Source organism: Erithacus rubecula (assembly GCF_903797595.1).
Source record: "Erithacus rubecula genome assembly, chromosome: 4".
Classification (NCBI taxonomy): Eukaryota; Metazoa; Chordata; class Aves; order Passeriformes; family Muscicapidae; genus Erithacus; species Erithacus rubecula.
Genome location: NC_136686.1, coordinates 27,527,105 through 27,548,349, shown reverse-complemented (window position 1 = coordinate 27,548,349; position 21,245 = coordinate 27,527,105). Strand labels below are relative to the sequence as shown.

General features: G+C 41.6%; 2 protein-coding genes across 5 annotated transcripts in view; one reads left to right on the top strand and one right to left on the bottom strand.

Moving 5' to 3' along the window:
- Positions 1-943, bottom strand: part of VEZT (vezatin, adherens junctions transmembrane protein) — a 47,324-nt gene extending 46,381 nt beyond the window's left edge. Inside the window, exon 1 of one of the 4 annotated variants that reach the window (XM_079303229.1) lies at positions 756-943. In XM_079303229.1, the coding sequence (XP_079159355.1) occupies positions 756-926 (171 nt within the window). In that variant the 5' untranslated portion in view covers positions 927-943. The remainder of the gene's footprint in view (positions 1-755) is intronic. The other 3 variants (XM_079303228.1, XM_079303227.1, XM_079303226.1) reach the window with 3 other exon arrangements.
- A 91-nt stretch (positions 944-1,034) lies between these two features.
- Positions 1,035-21,245, top strand: part of FGD6 (FYVE, RhoGEF and PH domain containing 6) — a 70,754-nt gene continuing 50,543 nt past the window's right edge. The window contains exons 1-2 of the mRNA XM_079303225.1: positions 1,035-1,265; positions 10,572-12,990. Coding sequence (XP_079159351.1) covers positions 1,253-1,265; positions 10,572-12,990 — 2,432 coding nt within the window. The 5' untranslated portion in view covers positions 1,035-1,252. The remainder of the gene's footprint in view (positions 1,266-10,571; positions 12,991-21,245) is intronic.

Here is a 21,245-nt window from a genome sequence, read left to right as displayed (position 1 = left end):
ATAACCACTCTGGACGCCTAGAAAACCAGGTGTGCGCTCCATTAAGATCCAATTTCACTTACCCGCGACAAACAGACTCGATTTTGTTACCAAACCGCAACAGCTGATATATTTAGCCACTGTTATTTAAATAAGGCCAAGATGATATTGTAGCTCTAACAAGACGCGACATAACTAAACACGGTTTACGCAAATCTAGTAACAACACAAACGCTACAGAGATAAAGCAGTTTCAGTGCTCGCTGCACAGCTGGGTCCGTGTTGAAAGACACCTTTTACATGAGTGACACCGATTCAGAAGCAGAATTGTTCAGCTATTTTACTCCCTCTGCTCCGACCCCGCACTCCGCCCGCTGACCGGGCACCGCTCCGCAGCCCCGCGGTGCCCCCGCCGCCACGGGCCCCGCCACACCTCCCTCGGCGGCCGCGGCACGGCCCGGGCAGCGCGGCACCGCCGCACAAAGGAGCGCCCGGCCCCGCCGAGCCGGCCCGCCCTCGGCCAGCGCGGAGGGCGCGGCGCTGGCCCCGGCTGCTCCGGGGCGCGGGACACGCCGAGCACCGCCCCGACCCGCCGCTCTGCCGGTCCCGCCCGACGCCGCCCGCCCGCGGCGGGCGCTGCCCTGGGCCGGGCCCCGCGCCCGCCTCGCGTCCCGCGTCCGCCCGACCCGCCCAGAGCTCGCCGCCCCCGGGGGCCGCGGCGCAACGAGGGGCGAAAACACCCGGGCCCGGACCGCACCGGATCGCCCCGCGCCCACCTCAAAAACCACTTCTTCGTCGAACTCCGGTGTCATCCTTGCCCGCCATGCCACCCCCTCCCCGCGGGCACGCTGGGAAACCGAGTCCGCCGTGCCGCCAACCGCGCGGCCCCGCCCCGCCCCACTGGGCGCTGCCTGGCGCCGGGGAGAACTACAGCTCCCAGAAAGCATAGCGAGCGCCCGCTTTCGGGCGCCCTGTGGGCGGTGCTGATGGGGCGGGGGCGGGGCGGGGGGCGGGGCAACGGGGGCGGGGCGGGGCGAGGGCCCGGTAGGGACGGCCAGTAGGGGGCGCCGGCGGGCAGCGTCTGAGGGCGCTCGGTGTGCCGCGGCCGCGGGGTGGGATGCGGCGGTGGCGGGCGGGGGGAGCTGCTCCTGCTCCGGCTGCTCCTCCGGCTGGGTGGCGGCGCGGGGGAACAATGGGCTCCTTCTCCTCGGCCCTCAGAGGGGCCGTGGCGTAAGGGACGAGGGGAAGCGCGGCTCCGCGCCTGGGGAGCACCATGAGCTCCGCCGGTGAGTGTCCGGGGAAACTTTGGGGAGCGGCGGTTTCCGCCCGGCCGGCGGCAGGCGGGGAGTCCGCGTGCCCCCGCGGCCGGACAGCCTCGCCTGGCCCGCTCCGCGGCGGCGGCAACGCGGGGATGAGGGACGGGGATTGCCGCCGGGCGGGAGCCGGAGCCGCCGGCGCTCTCCCTGTCCGGCAGCGCTGCGCCCTCGGCTCGCTCCGGGACAGCGCGGGGAGGCGGGCGGGGAGCGGCCGGAGCGGTGAGGGGCGCACCCGGCTGGCGGCACAGCCTGCCCGGGGCACAGCCCGGCTGGGGGCACAGCCCTGCCCAGGGTCCGCCCTGGGCTCCCCGCACCCCTCGGCACATCTGGCCGCGGGGCCGTGCGGGCACGTCCTGCCCGGGGCTGGGGCTGAGCCCGGCTCTCCGCTCACCGCCCCGCGTGTCCCGAGCGGGTCCCTGCGCCTGGGCTGAGCTCACGGCCGGGAAACCCTGCTGGGGGCCGGGTTCTGGCAGGACAGCCAGCCCCGGGGCTGGGGCTGTCGCTCCGTCTGACTCCGCGGGGCTGCGAGAGTGTCAGCTGCGGCTTTGCTTCGGGATGTACCTGCCTTGGCCGGGATCGTGCAAGCAGGAGCCCCTCGGGGCTGCTGGAAAGCGCTCGCTTCTGGCCCTTCCAGCTGCGGGTTGGAACTGACCTACTTCAGTGCTTTCCTTACCTTTCCTCCCCCGTTTCTTGACCGCTGCCAATTTAGTGACTAAAAGAGCTCCAAGGCAAATTCTTGGTTCAGAACAAGAGCACCCCGTGTTTAAGGGAATTGCTTGTATTTATATTTGCCTGCACAGTGGTGTGCTAACTTTTGTTCAGACATCTGTTAGATTAGTAGGTTCCTTTCTTATCCGCCTAAAGACGAGAGCAGGAGTCGTTTCTGCATTGAAAACGTGTCGTGTAAATTATGATGTATTGGATGGAAACACAGCTAATTGTAGGGTTAAACGGGAAGCAGCAAAATCTTCCTGTAAGGATTGGGGTGGTGGGTGTTGTAAAGAAAAAGCAATACACAGCCATCAAGCAGAAATATCAATCCAGTTCTCAGCGTTTGCCTCTCAAGTATGTCAACTTGTTATTGATTCCAGCGTTAATTAAGTTGTCCGAGCTCTCATAGCTAATCAGAATTTACTGGAAAATGAAAAGCAATTTAATGCATCTTTCTGCTTCATTTAAAATATGTTTGACAGAACTGATTTGTTTAGGTTTTGAAAAGCACGTAATAAAGCAGGTTATCTCTGCTTAACCAGCTGCATTTCATGTTCCCTTTTCTAGTAGAGCTGCTGATTGTGCAGTTCAGCCCATATCTTTTAAGAGTTAAACAGCTGTGCAAATAAGTGTTAGGGGGTGCTCAAGAGCTGTACTGTTAAAATTTGATATGGTACTAAAGTTTCAGAAAGTTGGGTAGATTTTTCAGTACAAAACAGTGATTTCAGGACTTTTAGATCTTAGGTGGTGTGACTAAATCAGTTTTAAGTGTACATTGTGGTGGTGTTTATGGGGAAGGTGGGGACAAAGGGATTCTGGTGAAAAAAGTAAGCAAAAGAGAAGAAGGTATGCTGAGGATTATCAGAACAGAAAGTGGGACAATTTCATGGCAAATCTAAATTTTAGCAAGTTTTTTCAAGAGGGAGGCATAAAGAGTACTGGGGCAGAAAAATGGAAGGTGTGGGGATGAAAAGTATTTTGTGTGTAATGCATTATGTGAAGATAAAAAAATAAATGGGGAACAGGTGAAACAAGATTGGAGATTCATGATCCTGCTGACAGCTTTTGACATTTTAGTTAAGGAGTTCCTAGGCAGGGTATACAAAAGCTGAAGACTGCCAGAAGACAGTTGTGGAGGATAATGTCCCTCTCATTGCTGCAGAACTTAGTGCCTATAATATACAGGCATTCCTTATAAAGCCATTGCTCACATAAAAACTTAACAACTCCTATATTTGAATTTCAGTTCTGTGATCTATAGAATCTCTTTCCTACATTGAAATTATTTAATAGTGAATTAAGTTCTTATTCTGGTTTGTGCTGCATAAGCCAGTTTTCTGACAACTGTTTGGTAGTACAGTGTTTCAGTAAAAATGGTATTGTATGTGAAGGCTTCAGGTGAAACTTGAAATGTTAGAAATCTTTCCTTCAGTTTGGCTTGAAGGGCCTAAGAGCCTCTCTTGTGTCTTCTTTTAGTATACTTTTGGACAAAGCAACATGGTACATCATCATCTGTATTGCTTTAATATTTTTTTAAGTAGCATTTGCAGGTGTCTGCTTGATGTGCAGGGCTTTCTTTAAGAGAGGTACTGTGCTATTTGAGGGGATTGCTGGAGAAATGCCAAGCACGGCTTCTCCCAAGGACAGAAGTGGCAAAAGGCCTGAGATTGATCACCCAGCCTTAACCTTGCTCCAGCTCACCTTCTGCCTTTCTAACTAATGCAGTGCATGTTCTGTTGCTTGCTGCCTACCTTTTCTATTTCCTCTACAAAATTGTTTCAGTTACATCTCAATCCAGAACATAATTCCGTGATGGAGTTCTGCCACAGCTGTTGGTTACATGTTTTAAAATGTACATGTAAGTCTGGAATTGTTGGAACTAAGGTACTATAGCACTTTTTAAAAGTACTTCTATTTAATTTGAAGATTAACTTATTGTAGTGATCAACCCCTATGTTGGTTTTAATCTTCACTTACAGCTATACTCCTGTCCTTGCCTTCTCACATACTGCACAAGATGTATTTATATATACACACTATATATATGATGACAGCAAATGTCCATTTACTCATTTTCTGTCTGAAAGTATTATGCTGGCTTCAAGTATGTGCTTTGCCTTTAAAAGGAGAAAAACAAAAGCTCAGAGTTACAACTTTGACATTTATTATTTCTTGCTGAAGAAACAGTCCTTATATGTGAATCTATAGAGCTTATTTAATGTGGGCAGAATGTATAGTTTAGGCTTGAAATTGGATTTGACAACAACAATGAGAAAAATGTATTTTAATGTCAGAAATGTAGTTCAAATGGAAAAAACATAGCAGGAACAGAATAAACAAAATCAACATGACTTTTCCAATCGAACTTCATTGCTTTCAAGGATTGAAAAAAAATGAGGCCTGCAGGGTTTAATGTCCCTTTAACCCTCGAATGTGTCAAGTCTCATTAGAGTTACTCAGCTCTGTCTCTGCATGTGATCTTAAAAGGTTGTTTATTCATCTCTTGTCCTTACTCTGAAGTTATCCCTGACTTTCCTGTTTTATTTCAATAAGTCAGTGAGTAACTTAAGATTTTGAAATTGATGTTTTCCTTTTGCAGCTTAATTAAGATGTTTCCTAAAACTAGTGGCTTGGAAACCACAGTTTTGCCTTGTACTTTAAAAACTACATGTGTTATCTTCCGGGATGTTATGACTCATTCCTTTTTTTGTTTCTTTTGAGCAGTGGCACCTGAGAAAATCAGAGCCTCTCCATAATGAGAAAATAAATAAACTTCTGCAGGAAATAAATTAATGATCTCACAATACTTTTTTGAGGTGTTTACCTAATGGAACTTTCTTTTTGTAACTGAAAGCAAAGAAATTGACCAGAAAAGCCGTGTAATGAGTCTAAAATTTAGGCTGCTGTGGAACGGTTTTAAAAGTTACAATGGAGTTTTAAAATACTTTACCTCTTTCTCTCTGCAGTATATTGAGTGCCAGTGCAATAATCTCTCAGCATATCCCAAACACAGCAGTAATTATCTTCCTCCCTGCATGCTTTTTAAAAGCCAGATTGGCTTTCTGGTTTTGAAACTGTGAGTTGTAGTGTATTGTGCCAGAAATAGGATCAGTAAATGGGCTGTTGGAGCAAGCTCTTCCTTCATGTGAGAAAGAACAGCACATTGACCTCTTGGTAGATGCTGTCTGGGCATGGCATTATTTTCATATATAGCCTACAGATGTGATTTGCTGTATCTGAGAATACAGATATATGTATAGTCCATATATAAACAAGGTGCTGCAGGACAGCCAATGCGTGTGTTTGCTCTAGGCCAGCTGCTGTGTGGTAACTGTTTGAAGCCCTTTTCTTTTCCTAGTGTGCGTGAAATAAATATACATAACCTTATAGGTGAAAAGGAATGAACTGCCATACATATTGTGTGTAAGAGTATTCATATGACTAGCTTCTATAAAGTAGCTGATTTGTTAAATTTGCACCTTTGCTTAACCCACAGTCACTTGAATGTGTACCCTTATCTTATGCTTAGGCTGAACTGCTATCAAAATCTGATGCCACCCTGATTTATTGTTTTACTTTCTTCCTACTGTTTTGTGGTTCAGAAGATTCATTGCTTTAGGTAGGTTGCAGCTGCCCAGGCTACCTCTTGGGTGACTTCAGATAGTCCCATAGGGCATCCTGAATACCAGGAGGAGAGCCTTTGTTCATGTAAAGCATTGTAAGGAAAGGAATATCAAGTTATGTCAGCTTTGACAGTGTCTTAGAACCATTTGTCCCCTTTTCATGGACTGATGCAAATCAACATGTCTTGTTTCGGTTCTTTTGCTTTCCTAAATATGAAAGTTGATCTCAAAGGTACTGACATAAAAATTACCTGGGAAAAGCATTCCCTTACCAACAGTAGGATTTATTGCAGAATGGGTAGTACTATTTGATTTTTTTGCCTCAGTTCATCTACGTATATCATTATTTCTCCTTGTTCCTATGTAAGGCAGGAAAGAGAACAAGAAGTAATTTGAGAAGGATTTAAAACTGTGTAATAATAATGCTTAAGATTGCAATATCTTAATGGCTTTTCTGTTCATTCTCATGATAGTGCATAGGAGAATACACACAAATGTTTTTAAGTGAGGTCCTCAGTTGTCAAATTCTGTCATCTGAAGGACAGAAATGGGCAGCACTTTAGGGTTAAAGGATTGAGAGTAGAAGTTGCTTCAAGATGTTCTCATCCTCTGAAAGAAATCAAAGGAAGAACAGGAGCACTTACCAGTCAAGCAATAACAAGTGTTGGTCACAGAGGAGATCATCAGCAGGATGAGAATGGGTGTTGCTTTTTCCTCAGCATGCTGAAGGAATTCACCACAGAGATAAATGTCTGTTTTCCGTGCTGTGACCTGAAGTCAGACAAAGAGCATGTGCATTGATCTGCATAGGTGGGTACTGATGGCAATTTGTTGTTAGAAAAACAATGTACTTTTAAATCTACTTTTTCTAAGGGGGTTAGGTGTTATTTTTAAGCACTTTTTTTTTTTCTCCTTCAGCACTGAGCATGGTATTAGCTGTTCATATGAGCAGCAGATTTCCTGTTGGTGATGGCAGCATTGCTAGCCACTTTATTTATGGATTTCTTCCTTTGCATAGTCAAACAGGTTGGAGGGTATCTCTCTGACAGTTTCTCTGGCTCCTAAGCAATTAATCTGCTTATGCAAATAATATTTTTGTTTCTGCTCTTAGATTTGCATTTATTACTGGAATCCCTGGATGCAGGGATTCTCTTTAAGAAATGGGTTAAGGTTGGAGGCAGGAGTGGGGAAAATCATAGTGATGCTCTAATTTCCTAAGGCTAGAGAATCCAATGTCCAGTCCAAAGTTACCTCTGAAAATTCTACACATGTCAGAAAGTGAGTTGCATGTAAGTGCTTGTGGCTCCCCCACAACACTAGGTGGGATGTTTCTGTAGTTAATTATCCCTTAGGTTTCATAAGAATTTTAGAGCTTTGTTTCTAGTTTGAGCTTGTCAAATCTTAGTGGTCAGCTATGGAATCTCAACAGTGGTTAGGTGTTTTTTCCAGTTTTGGTTCTGGGGGCTCTTTTGTGATTCAAGAGCCATCTGTTATTCAGAAACCTTTCACATGTATGTAAGTGATTACCATCTTGGTTTTAAATTCTTGGTTAAATTAATGAGGATGAGCTTCCTTGGGATTTGAAGCATATTTTTTAGACCTTGGATGATTCTGTAGTTATTTCTGAGATTGCCAGAAGGTGACATTGCATTTCACAGTCTGGCAGGTGCTATGTACAGAAATATTTTCAACTCCCTTCATCTTTTATACTTATCAGATTATTTACTGCTTAGCTTCATACCCACATGGAGCTCTCATAAAATAACTACGTGTAATGATTTCCAAATTCTCTTCAATTTTTACTCTCCTAAGCAAAGCCAGCCATCTCTGTCCTTAGGTGAATAGCTAGCTCCATATGGCACCAGGAAAAAGCCCACTGTCCATACAACTAATTACCCCATGCATTTGCTCTTTAATATTTCCTTGATTATGTTTATTGTTTCTCACCTTGCTTATGCTTGCCATTTAAAAAAAAGTCATTCTCATATGACTTCCAGTCATTCCTTACACCTTTATATATAACAGTTGCTTCCTACTTAGTTTTCTTTCTATTCTGGATGGGAAATTGTCTCTTTTAGAACACTGTTATGTAGAACTGTTTTTCATTAGTGATATTGAATTAATTTATAAGCAACTGAACTTTATTTCTTGATTTCTAATGTAAATCTACTATACTTTTACCCTTGTCAGCTGCTCTAATTTTTTTCTAAGTACTTCATTGCTCATATTCTTCAGAGACTTAGAGATATTTTGTTGAGGAAAACTACTGGTATGCATTCCCTTCTTGGAGTCTTTCCTCTCACATCACATTTATGTTTGAAAGGGCTCTTCATCACATTCCTTTCTGATGGAGGGTTTGACTCCAGATCTGTATTGATACCAAGACTGTAATGTGCCTGTTAATACATTGACCCATATCTACTCTAGATGTAATTGCAATCAGTTAAAAGCAGACAGTGGTGTCTTTATTATCCCACACAATTTGCTGGTCTCTTCTGTCTGCCTCAATGCTTTTTAAAACATGGAAGTAATTTGAAAAATTCTAGTAGGCTTCAGAAATCACATTGAATTGCACTTATTATCAGAAGTGAATTTTTCTGCTCTGTTCATTATCCAGGTTTCTGCCACTGCCTTACAAATCACTCGTCTGCTTGCTTTGCTTTTCTTTACATATTCATGGTTTAGTTTTAATAAAACAATGGAGTTTTTTGATAGTTTATTTTCAGGTAATTGTATCATGTCTTAACTTCTGAGTGTGCTCCTTAATAAACACTAGTTAAAAGCCCTGCAGAGTAGTCTAGTTTGGTGGTATCCAAAATGTTAGGCACTTGCACTATAAAGAAGCTTCCAAGGTTATGGTCTTAAGTGGTGTGTGTGGAAAAATAATTCACAGGATATTGCTTACCTAGCTGGCATTTAATCTCCTGTATCTTTTTCAATCTCTTTCTCTCACTTGGGCATCAGGAAGGGGTCCAAAGCAGCCTATCTCTCTCCTATTTCCAGGGAACTTTAATAGCTTAGTAAATATTACTGAACATGGCCCAGCTCTACTACTGTGTTGTGTTCTGTGACAAACTGGGTATCCCTTCTTTGTGTATTTTTACTGTGAGTCACAGGGTCTTTTATTGCTATCACTTCATATTCCAATTAAATAAGCAGTTGACTTGTCTGAAAGTGAGTGTGCAACTCTCTTTTGCTGTTCAGGATCAGTACTTACCCACCTAAAAAGTTAATTTTATTTTTTCCTAGCAATTTGTTGTTTCATCTCTATGTGGGAAACCTGCCTTTAGATGGGATGCAGAAGGTATGATAGCCTTGGTAGTAAGTGGTAGTTGGGTCACTCTTGTCAGTAGCTATAGGGAGCTGTACCTTTGGAAAGAAATTCTGAGTTCCCTCTTGAAAAATTTCTTAAAAATTGTCTCTGCCATCAGAGGTTTCTCTTCACTAATATAATGGCAGCAATGGCAGCCATTCTAAGTGTAGGTAGAGGCAGTGTGGGTACCACTTAGTGATTAATGTCCTAGAAAAACATGGTTTTACTGTTTCTGGCTCTCTGGCTTGCTCTTTAGGAAATAGTTGCAATTGAGGGTATGTTTTTTTTTTTTTTTTTTTTTTTTTTTTTTTTTTTTTTTTTTAAGCCCATCTAGATTTCCTTCAAACCAAGAAATCCCCACAAAACAAATCTAAACTGTGCAACTCCATTCTTGCATTTCTAGGCTGGAGATTAAGATATAGTGCATATCTGTAGAAATAATGGTGGTAAAAGACAACCAAACACCAAACCCACATTTCAAAGGGAATCATAAATCAATGGCCTACCCTATCTGTTTCCATGTGAAACATTAACTAATGTGTTTTCTTGAGGGTGTTATTTGACATGTATATGACTTACTGGAAGTATACCAAAATATTGATCAAAACAAGGCTAGTAAGTATTGAGGTAATACATAAACAGCACAATAAACTTGTTTACTTTTAAAATTTGAGCGTATCAAAAAACACTCAAAGCACTTATCTGAAAATATTGCAGCATATGGAAATGGTCACAAATAATATCCTGAAATATTCAAATATTTCAGACATACTTTGTTTTTGCAAAACAAGCAATCAAACCCCGCCAAACCACTCAAACAACAGGATCAAAACTCCACAATCTCCAAGTTTCTCATGAGCTCCTTTTCCTGAGAGCTGTGCACTCTTCCTGGGGTTTGTCATCTTGTTGTGCCAAGTGGGTCATAATTCATAATAGTGGTGATTGTTTCTAGGTCAGACATGTTAGGAAGAGTAATTTTGTACGGGAAACAGAAGTAGTGTTTTATAATAGAAAGGTTCTGTCTTGCTACAAATTACTGCATCAACCTCATACCACAGACTAACTGAAATGTTGGTAGTGATGTGCCAGTTCTGCAACTGGTGCAGTAATTCATGTCAGTGTTGTTTGAAGGGGAGAGAAAGAGAACAAGGAATTTTAGGTCACACATTTCTCAAGATGGTGGAGGAGGGGACTGAACTACCCTGGTCATTGTTCTGGCTGTCTCATTGTCTTCGTGGCTTACTGTACATGTAGCACTTAACATACTTGCAACATTTAAAAATGGTATTACAGTTAAAACTGCAAAACCAGGCAAATCTGCTCTCCTGTTCTTGGCATCAGACTTTAGCATCTGAGGGAGTACATGTACTAATATTACATAAAACTGTTTGTTTATGAAAAGACTTTGAAAACTTCCCTACCACTCCTTGATATGTCTATTAAAACAAAGAAAGGCACCTAGTAAAAAAGTGGTGTTAGGGGAGGAAGGCATGCTTTTAAGAGAAAAATGTATCCATACACACACTGAGATCTTGTAGGTCACAAGTTAAATGTTAATAATATTGTGTTTCAGGTGAAATTTTTCTGTGGGCAATGGTGTCTAAAGTCTTTGTTTTCCATCCTTTCTAGAAATTAAGAAGCCACCAGTGGCCCCCAAACCAAAATTTGTGCTAGGGCACAAGGCAGGACCTCCACCTGTTGCACCGAAGCCTGATATTGTACTTCCTGGTGGGATACAAGCAGCAAGGAAAACCAAGCCAGCAATTGCACCAAAACCAAAGGTTCTCAAGAGCTCCTCCATCCCAGAAGTTAAACCTCCATCGTCTACACGAAAAAGCACAAAAAGCTTTGAGGAGCACAGGGAAGATTCTTCTCAAACTCTAGACCATTTGAACTATAAAAATGAAACCTCAGAAGGGAGTACTGGAAGCACAGCATATATTCTACCTGTTTCACCTTGCAAATTTGAATGCCTTCATAAACTTGGAAATGGAGAGAACACCTGTAAAACTCAGATCATTCTTGAGCACTTTGATACCTTAGAGAACATCAAGCTTGGTGAAAGAAATGCACTGTCTCTGGGGGATAGTCACAATGAAAAATTGGCAAGTAGAAGTCAGGTAGTTTTGAAAGCCAGCATTTTGGAAGAGAAACTTAAGGATGTCCTAACTCATGGTGTGTTTCCTAACAGCAGTCCTGTGAGGTGCAGGTATTCAGACAAATTTGACAAAGGGGATGGTAGCAGTTCCAAAAACGATGTTAAAATAGAGTTCATGGAACTTGTACAATCTTCATCATCTTCTGAGGTAGCTAAAGGGAAGCAACAAAATGCTGATGGTAAGGTTATTGCTGATGAATTTCAGATGTCTGAAATTTGTCCTAGTTTGACTGAAAATAATCGCAGTTGTTCTTCCCCATTGGACAAGGAAACTCTAGAGAATGAAAATTTAAGTAGCATTAGGGTGTTTTCCGGTGAAGTAGGGATAAAAGCAGATACTGATAAAACCTCCCCTGGAACATCTTCAGTCCTGAGCTCCAAAGTGCTTCCTATCCCTAAGCCAAGAAAGCCACGTGCTGCGTGTCTAGTCCGACAGGATGGCATAGACAGCACAGGAGAAGGAGCAAAGGAACCATCTAATTCAGAGAAAGATTCTTATGGTGTCGTGGACCAAAGCTTAAAAAAGCCAGCAAGAATTAATGTCCTTGGTCAAAGTGTTTGTTATAACAATAATGCAGAAGTGTTTCATCCTGAAAAATGTGAGGTAACTCAAAGCAATGCAGAAAAAATGTCTCAGGTAAAGGAGCCTGCTGTGAAAGAGTCAGCTTCACAAAATCTTTTGCCTCAGTTTTCACACGGAAGTCCTGATTTGGTGAGACATGTTGAATCTTCTTTAAATGCAGACCATAACTCCATGGATGAGGTAACAGATGACACCAGTATGTCAGATGCTGTGGACAAAAGAACTGACTTTGTCAGGTGTGGTACCCTGTCCATGAGTTTGCCAAAGCAGCTCAAATTGGCAAGCAGTCAGCGCTTATCTGCTTCTAACAGTCTCCATGTTTCCCCACAAAACCTGGAAAATAAAGAAGTTAAAATAAAAGATGAGAATTCCCCAAAAGTTGTTCCTAAGAAACCACAGAGGCATGGCCTTCCAGCTGCTGGCCTGCTGAAAAAAGCTGCGTCAGCAGAGCTTGTGGACAAAAGTTCTTACACCTCCAGTGAGGACAAATCAAACAGCCTTCTAGAAGGATCTCACTTTGCACATCCACGAGCCAAGGAGCAGGATGCACTTTCATCCTGTGACATACCCAAACGTTCTTCTGAAAAACCTGTCTGGAAGTTGCCTCATCCTATTCTTCCGTTTTCAGGAAATTCTGAATCATTAAAAGCTGCTACCAGCTTCAGCCACCTGACTGTTGTGACGAAGCCTAGGGCCAAGTCTCTCTCTGCTGTGGACATGGACAGGACAGACAAGCCTTGCAAAGATCATCACAAGAAAAATAGCTTGAAAAAGCTTCTGAACATGAAGCTGTCAGTTTGCTTAAAGAAAAGTGACTTCCAAAAATTTCTGTCTAAAGGCAGCCACTCAGTGGAGAGTGCAATTGCCAACCTTTCCAATGGGGATGGGTATGGACATAACAACCGGAATATAGGGTTTGTAGGCAGTGAAAAGAAAGCTAAATCTGCCAAGGCACATTCCATAGAAATAAGTAGTCCAGCATCACAGAAGAAGAGACAGAGAAACAGGAGTCAGCCTGAGATGCGAAGTAACCAAAGGCTGGAATCTTTAGAAAGACATGGACTTTTGAGGGAGAATTTTTCCCAAATGCCTTTGAATTCTGTAACCAGCTCTTGTGATCCAGAGTACGAGAATGTGCGTCACTATGAGGAAATACCTGAGTATGAGAACTTGCCTTTTGCAATGGGTGCTAGGAGAAATCTCTGCTCTGAATGGCAGAACTCCAGCAGCGTGGAAGACCAGAGCACTGACTTCTATGAAGTTGAGGAGCCTTTTGAAGCTACAAGCACACATTGGAGACTTGACAGGTAAAATAAAGAGAAAAGGGAAGTTAAACAGCTGCATTGTAACCCTGTTGGTTGTAAATATGTTTAAATGATAGCTTGAGAGGCTGTTAACCTCTTTCATTACATGTCAGCAGGACAGTTGTTCCTGTATATCTTTCTGTAGGCTTTTGTTGTTTTGAAAACTGCTTGCACTTGGCAGTGAGTCAAGAGGAAAAGCAAGCTAGTTATTCCTCGTATATTCCTCAAAATTTGGGAAACTTTTCCAGGTTTAATTAGAGCAAATCAGATACAGTCATGTATTTATATCCGAGAATACTTCAATGGGGAGGAATGAACCTTACCAGTCTCATGATGAAGTGGAATAGCTATCCAAAGAGTGCATAGTTGCTAGGTTTGTAGGGGGAATGAACATATTTTTAGATCAGTTGATAGAGCTGGGAAGAGCAGACAAGCTTTTGGTTATGCAAATTCTTCGTCAGGTCTGGAAAGCTTTTTTGGGTATAACAGAAGCTACTGCCTCTCTCTAAATACAGTGAGTCTTCTGTCTCTGCTTGTGCTCCCAGCCAAGGTGGTAGTGATGCACAATTTCTGTGTGACTCATAGGCTCTCTGTGATGGGGTTTGGTAACTGTGCAGGTTGCCACTGTATTTCTTTAGCTCAGGAGGTGGTGGGGACAGATAATATCAGCAGATTCAAAAAGGGATTGGGCAGGTTCATAGATATGAGGAAACAGCCTCCATTTGCCCCAGGAAGCTTTGGATTTGATATTTGGGAAAATGTTTTTGCTGAAAGGGTGGGCAGTCAGGCATTGGAATAGGCTACTGAGGGAAGTGGTGAAATCACTGTCCCTGGAAGCTTCAAGAAATGTCTGCTTGTGGCAGACCTGGGGGACATGGTTTAGTGATGAACGTAGTAGTGCTGGTTTAACAGTTGGACTTAATGATCTTTGAGCCAACCTTAATGGTTCTGTGATTCTATGTCCAAAACAAATTGCTAAATGGAATAGATATTTTAATACTTGTATTGCTGTGATGGTTTCTGAGAAGAGAAACGGGCCACAGAGAGTGGTCAGACTTGTGTGCTCTCCCTAAACAGCATCACTTAGTGTGTCTGTCAGTGTGGTAACAGGTAAAGCATTGCTTTGTCCCGATACAATATCATGCAATTTCTTAACTTCAGCTGATCAGTTTGTCTTACAGATCCTAAATATTTATCTCTAATCAGCAATAAGGATTTGAATGAAATACGCAGCCTGTATGTTTCAAATTCCCCAGCAAACTTCTTCACACTATTGAGAACATATGCATAACGATAAGAGAATAAGAATTAGCTTCTAGATCGTCACATTTAACTTCCTTTTTCATTGAGAGTTACTAAGCATTGTTTCATTTTGGATGTGTATGGCAAACACCTGCTCCAATTAATCTGTGTTCTCTTATATAGGAAGACACAAATATTTTAAGGGCATCCTATGTTAATTGTTTTATAGCTGATATTATCAACATGGGTCTGTTTGTTGGAAAGTATGAAACTTTATCATGGAAAGTAGGATTTCTAGTTATGGGCTAGGTATTGGTACATTTAATCAAGTGGTTGTTGAGTATATTTTTTGTTTATGGCAGGGTGTTTCTTTTAGTTTTGTCCTTGGAATACTTTAGGTTACTGACAGTGTGTATGCTTTTTGTTTAAGTCTAATCTTTGAGCATCTTTCAGGGATTTTGACCACACCCTCTTCATATTCCCTCAATTTGGTGTACCTAAGAAGGGTGGGACCAAACTTGAATAAGAATACATTTCATGTGTTTGTGTGACTCATTTTGGCTGGTGTTATTTTGTTCTGCATACAGGTGAATATCTGTCTGCTTTAGGAAGAGGATAGTTTTGCAGTGTGAAGCATGGTAGATGTGAGATTGCAGTTCCTCCTGAAGTGAAATTCTCTAGTTTTCTTATCTGGCTAGATGTGTGAGATTTATTGTTATTGCCTCTCCACACAAACCTTCCCAGTACTGATGGTGATTAAAGGTTTAAGTGGCCTCACTGGCACATTTACACCTGAAGCTGCTCCCTAAGTTGGGTGTCCTTGGCACAGCTGGAGTTGTGTTGGTTTTTTTTTTTTTTTTAATAGCACACATAGAAAACCAGTACTAGAGCCATTTATGTGTTTATATTAAACTGAATGAAATTCAGGGGACACAGCAGTTCAGTAGTCTCTTGACCTGGATCAGTGCTGCTGGCAGAGCAGGGATGAATATTCGTTTTGGGAGGTGTAAGGGTCCTCGCCCAGACTGGCCAGGCAAGCCTGTCTCCAGTTTCCCCATCCAGTATTATCTCAAAACCTTTGAAGCTTCCTTATCAATGTTGTCTTACCCTTTCTGCATAGCTCTGTAAGAGCTTTTTATCATTTCCTGGGCCAGGCTGTATTATAAAAGCAGTTAGAGAAACAGTGCTGCTGTTATTGAAATAATTGCCTCTTGCATTTTCCCTGGCCTGTCAGAACATGCACTCAGCTCTTTTTCATAGATCGTGGCACACAAATTCCTGTAATGCACTGCTAATAGGGATCTCAAAGTAAATTATGTTATGATTAAAGCCAATGTACAAATGAGATTGTTCTTCTGAGAAATTCAGACCAATTGCCCACACTTCTAGTCATGATAGCACATTCAATATATTAAGTCTGAATGCCAGTCTTGCCATTACCAGAAGAGTTCAATGGTGTCTTTAGCTCATGCTACATTTCTTTCTGGAGAAAGAAATAAAATTTTGATAATGTACTTAATGCTTTGGTGGTTACAGAGGAATTTCCTTGCAATCCCATCTGGTGAAATCAGTATGCTTTAATGGAGAGCAGTAATAGCTTTTGACACTTTTATCTGAACTTCATATGTCACATTTAATTCAGTAATGTTTTGTTTGCTTGAGCCTTGCCACAGGGGGTTAAATGCAAATTGCAGGCCTGGGTGATTAATGGTAGGTATCAGTTGTCAGGACCTCATCTCTGAGATATTTGATGTCAAACTCCTTTCTCCAAGAGAACACTTGGCTTTGAAAGGAAGAGAGTCAGGGTCCTGATCTGGTTTATGAACCACTGAGATGGAACAGGTGCTGCTGATAGGAGTCAGAATAGATTTGTGTTTTGTTAAGTAGTTCAGGGGAATATTCTCAATAATGTAAATAGTGTCAGTAGCTTGGGAGCAGATTGTCTGTTTTGTTTCCATTATATAAAAAAGAAGTCTTTCGAAATAGTGTTTAGGGTTGTTTATTTTGGTCTAGCTTACCTGTTTGACTGCCAATTTAAAATGGTTAATTTAGATGAATGTATTTTTATGAAGACTCTATAAACAAAGTGAGTGAAGACTAGATGCTGTGAGATGGAAAATGTGCTGTAAAGTGTGAAAGAAGTTTTAAATATCATTATCCAGTCAGATAACATCAGGAAATGCTGCTTTCTGGGTTTTGTGTGGGCTTTTTGTGTGTTTGGGGGATTTTGTTTGTTTTGTTTGGCATTTTGTTGGTTTTGTCTGGGTTTTTTGAGTTTTGGGGTTTTTTTTTGAGAAAACAATGGTTCAGGCCTGAAAAGTGAGATGAGAAGTCAGTTGTGCTGGTACCACAATTCATTTAGTGCTGTTGGAAACAGTAGTTGTAATGGTTGTTTCAAAGTAACACCATTCTTTTGAAAATTCCAAATGGAAGAGAAATATTTATGCATTTGTTATCACATTTTTAGTGTCAAACCTTTATTCTGAGGAGGACAGCAAAATCTTCCTTAGATCTAAAAGTGAGTTACATTTGTCCAGTGAACTAAAGAGGCAAAAAACAGTAAGTGTGCCTTGGAACATCTGTCGTGCTGCAGAAAATATTAACTTAAACTTTTTTGGATCTTGTGGCCTTCTTTTTACTATTACATTTTCTAGGTATTTTAGGTTGAGTAATTCTACTCCTGCCTTCTGGGAGTAGATACTGTATTCACTGGCTACTTTGGACAGCATTCCTTGAAGATGTTGCAACTGCTAATTTATTTGACTGTGTCACTTTCTTTCCAGCTAGGGTTTTTCTTTGAAAAGGCCTGGGGACGGGGAAGTACCATGTGACAACAATCCTTTATGTTTCAATGTTGGTTTAATCAAATATTACTTTTTACTTTACCCACACCTGCTGATTTAGAATAATCCATTGGGTCTCCATAAATGAGCATGTCAGTGCAAAATATAAGTTTAGTTTTCTGTACTAAATTTTAGTTTGGGGACTGAGTTGCCAGAGATCAATTAAGTGTCCATGAAAAGCTTTGTGGAATTTTGAGTTTTGTATTGGAATCTGTGTGGTTAAACACTCCACTTTGATACTTATTCCTCTCTGATGTTGTGGTGGGGGATTTTTGTGTTTTCATGAGTTTTGTGGGGTGGAGTTTGTGTGGTTTTGGGTTTGTCTGTCTTTTTCTTTTTTTTGTCTTTTTTTTTTCCCCCCCAATATTCTCATTCAGAAATGCTAAATTAATGAAAACCTTCAAGATCTAAACAGCATTTAGAATACTTCAAGTTCTTCAAATCCTTATGGTGAGATTTGAATGCATAAAATACATTTTAGTTATTGGATGTGTTATACCCATGTCTTCTTTTTACTGAAGTAGAGGACAAGTATGTGGTTTGTTTTTTTTTTTATTTCATCTGTTTCTCAAAGATTGTTTTCTGATCTGAAAAAGGTTGGTTCATCCTTCTGCATCAGCTCTGCAGTTTTGCCTTGTCTTCCAATATTCCCTGTGTGTCTACCTGGCTTCTGCCACCCTTAGTTGTACAAAACATTCTTTCTCTGCAATTGCCCATCATGTTTCAATGAAATAGCTTTAATAATAGGCTATTTAGTTTTCCTATCAGGCTTCATTATCCTTGGTCATGTGTTTTTACTGGCTTTCTTTTTGTGCCATGTTCCCTTGAGCCTGCCCTTCTTTTTCCATCTTTCCTTTCCTCAGCTGTGGTGCAGCAGGGAGGCATCTGCCAGCTCTGAGGGCTTGTCAGTGAGTCAGAGGGCTCAGACCTGCATTCCCAGTCCCCTACAAGGCTGACTGCAGAGCCTGTCTGGCAGTCCCAGCCCCAGAGCTAGGAATGGATAGGAATGGACAAAGCAATTCTTGCCTGTCAGATATAAAGAGCAAGCCTTTTTGCTGACTTGCCACTTTTTGCTCTTAAGACCATGAAGAAATAAATTCTGTAATTGTTAGGCATGTCTAATCAGAGTCAAATCAGGGAGGCATGGAAATGTTGGTGAGAAGTGGTAGTAGTACAGTTGCTTGGGAATATTGATGCTTGACATAAGGACTTTAGGGAGAATGCAGGCACTTGGAACCTTGGGTCTAGAATTCCTCTATTTTGTTAATTATTTTGTACCACTAGGACAACATGTCAAACTACATGGAAGACTTGTGGTTAATTTTTTTACTCAGGAGAGCATATGGACTCTTTTGGGTTTTCTTTTTTCTTTCCATGAAATTTTATGTGAGTCAATGTCTCCTTGATCTGCTTTTCCAGTAAGAGGAGTTTTCCTTAGCATTGGAGTGTATTTGTTATACAGCTTTACACAGTTTAATCTGCTATACAACCTGAAATAAAATGTATATGCTGTAAGAAGAAAATAGGCACTCTGGAAAAATACTCAAATCTTCTAAAGCAAACTGGTAGAACTATGCTGATATTCTCCCCCCTTGCCTCCCCCTCTTTCTAAGATTTTTAAAAAACAGAATAAATAGGAACTTTATTAGAATCTTGACACATTCTCATGCAAATATGTTTTTGAGATGTGCTGATTTAATCTGTTTTGACAGTGGGAGAGATTCTGAGGTCTGATTGCCTCCATCATCAATGAGGGAGAGAAAGAAGTTAGAGAGCTACATTTTTCCAATACTGTTATTCTGGTATACAGTGCAGTCATGAAAAGATTTGAAATATCTTATGGCATGCAGATCCCCAAGATGGTAATGGAAAAAAATTTTGTCTTTGATATTTGTTTCATCTCCCTTTTTTCAAGGGCTCCCTCTTGATTTTGGTAAAAGAAAGAGATGGATGAAGAAGGCTGGCATGGCCAGGGAAACCTCTGACAGAGTTAGAGGTGCAATAATTAAAGTCTTGTAAGTTATCAGGTGGTGCTACAAGTGCTATGTAAAAACAGATGTGGTTTCAATTCTTGACATTATCTTTTTATTTTGTGTAGTTAGGGCTGGGTGTGCTTGTGAGTACGAGAGGCAGTAAGATGGTGACAGTGGTGATGGGCAGTGGCACAGGCACCACTGTGAGCACTGCCCAGTTGCTGGGTGAGTCCTCATCTGCTCTCCAAAAGTTTTGGTTGCTAGTTTGGACATAGTCTTGTGCAGTCTAGAAAATGACATTGTATTAACTTGGATGCACATGCAATTCATTGGCATTAAAAGAGCCATTTTGAGGGTAAACTGTGCTATCCTTTGTTTCCTACTGAAGAAATGCTCACCACAGATAGCAAAAATGTGCAAACTTCTGTTGCCATTGCTCCCCCGGTACAATACAAGGATGTCCTTGTCCTTCCGGTGACGTTGCCCTCAGCTCGGTGCGCTGGCTCTTGGCTTCAGCTGGAGGGTGGCTCAGTGTGCTGGGGCAGCCCAAAGGAAGCAGAGCCTCACATAACGCTGCTGCGTCCCGCAGGCTGCTTCCTAACCCCCTTGTCTTGGGGAACAGGAACTCCAGTGTCACGCACTCCTGTAAATTAATCTGCAGTGCTTTATCTTTTTCTTTCCTCTTGTATTCCATGTTTGTGTTTTTCCTAATTTTGGCATTCTTCGTATGTATTTCCTTTTCTTAAAGGCAGAGGAAGCGAAGTTAGCGCTGCATATTTGTCACCGATGATGGCCTTTCTCCCCCGCCTCCAACCTGTGCGCTCTGCCTCCTTTTGCCAACCGCGATATAAATTAGCAAAATGTAGCTCTAGAGAATACATCAGATGCAGAGTGGAGAGTCAAATGTGATATGGGAATTGATGAAAGACCCATTTATATGCTCAACAGCAGCCTTTTCCTGTGAGTTATTTTCAGCATCAGCTCAGGAAATGTGTGTGTGGAGCTCTGTGGCACAGTGATATTCCAACTGCATTCTAATGTAACAGTATGTGTAAAACAGTAAGATTTTTGGGTGGCACAAAATAAAAACGTAAAGAAAATGATCAAAATATAAGCTTCATTTTTTGTTTAAATGCACACAGTACTGTTAATATGCCACATTTAGCCAATATTTCTATTTGACCTAGTTAAACATGTTTCAATGAATAGATTTACCAAAGTGTGCAGCTATGTTGTTTCAATGCACTAGACAAAATTTAGGTGAAGAAATGCTGGTTTTATTTTAGAAGCTAGAATCCAGTAAGTTTCATTTCGAAACATAAGGTTTATGCAAGTTATAATTTTTCTTTAAAATATCTTTGTGCTTATGAAGAACAGTTCTACTCAAGCAGAAGACTAAAGAAATCTCTAAGATGCATATTAAAAAAATAAAGCCTACAGTTTTGAAAGCTACAGCCTGAGCCTTATGGCTCAGTGATTTCAACTGCTCCGGGTTCACTTGTTTATTTTTTTTTGTTACTTTTTTCCCAGTGATGTTTTTGGGGGTGGGTTGTTCTGTTCAAATTTTTAGATGAGCTGAAAAATTTATAAAGAATGTGTAAATTTCATTTTTCTAATTTGTGCAAAAGAGTAGAGGAAGAAACAAACCTAATCTTGCAAACAGCTCAGTTATTCTTTGCTCTTAGTCAGTGTTGCTCTTGACCAAACTATTTCATCCTCTTTTCTGACTGTCCAGGAAGCTGCATCAGCTCCTGTGCATGCAGAGAGTTATGTGTTTAGGAATTAAGCCACTCCATTTTTATTTCAGATCTAGGTCATTACCTTTTGAGTAATCTGTTACTCAACTTTCTTTTTTCATCTTCTCGATATCTGGTATGCAATAGGATGTGCGTTATTTTTAAATTGAGTAAGCAACTGTTTGAAGAGAGATATTAGAGCCCTGATTCAGGAATAGTCAGACAAAAATCATAAAACTAATGCTGAGTCAATGCAGAAGGTATTGGTTGGGACCTTGCATTAACTCTGATTATAGTGGGCAGAAGTAGCTATGCATTGAAATGTCATGGTACCTTTGGCAGGGGTAAGGTCAATTTTATTTGAAGTGGGTATTAATAAGAAGTTTTGTTCTCCTTTGGGTTTTCCCTTTCCTATTTGATACCTTTATTTTGACATTTCTTTCACAGTTATATTATAGTTTTTC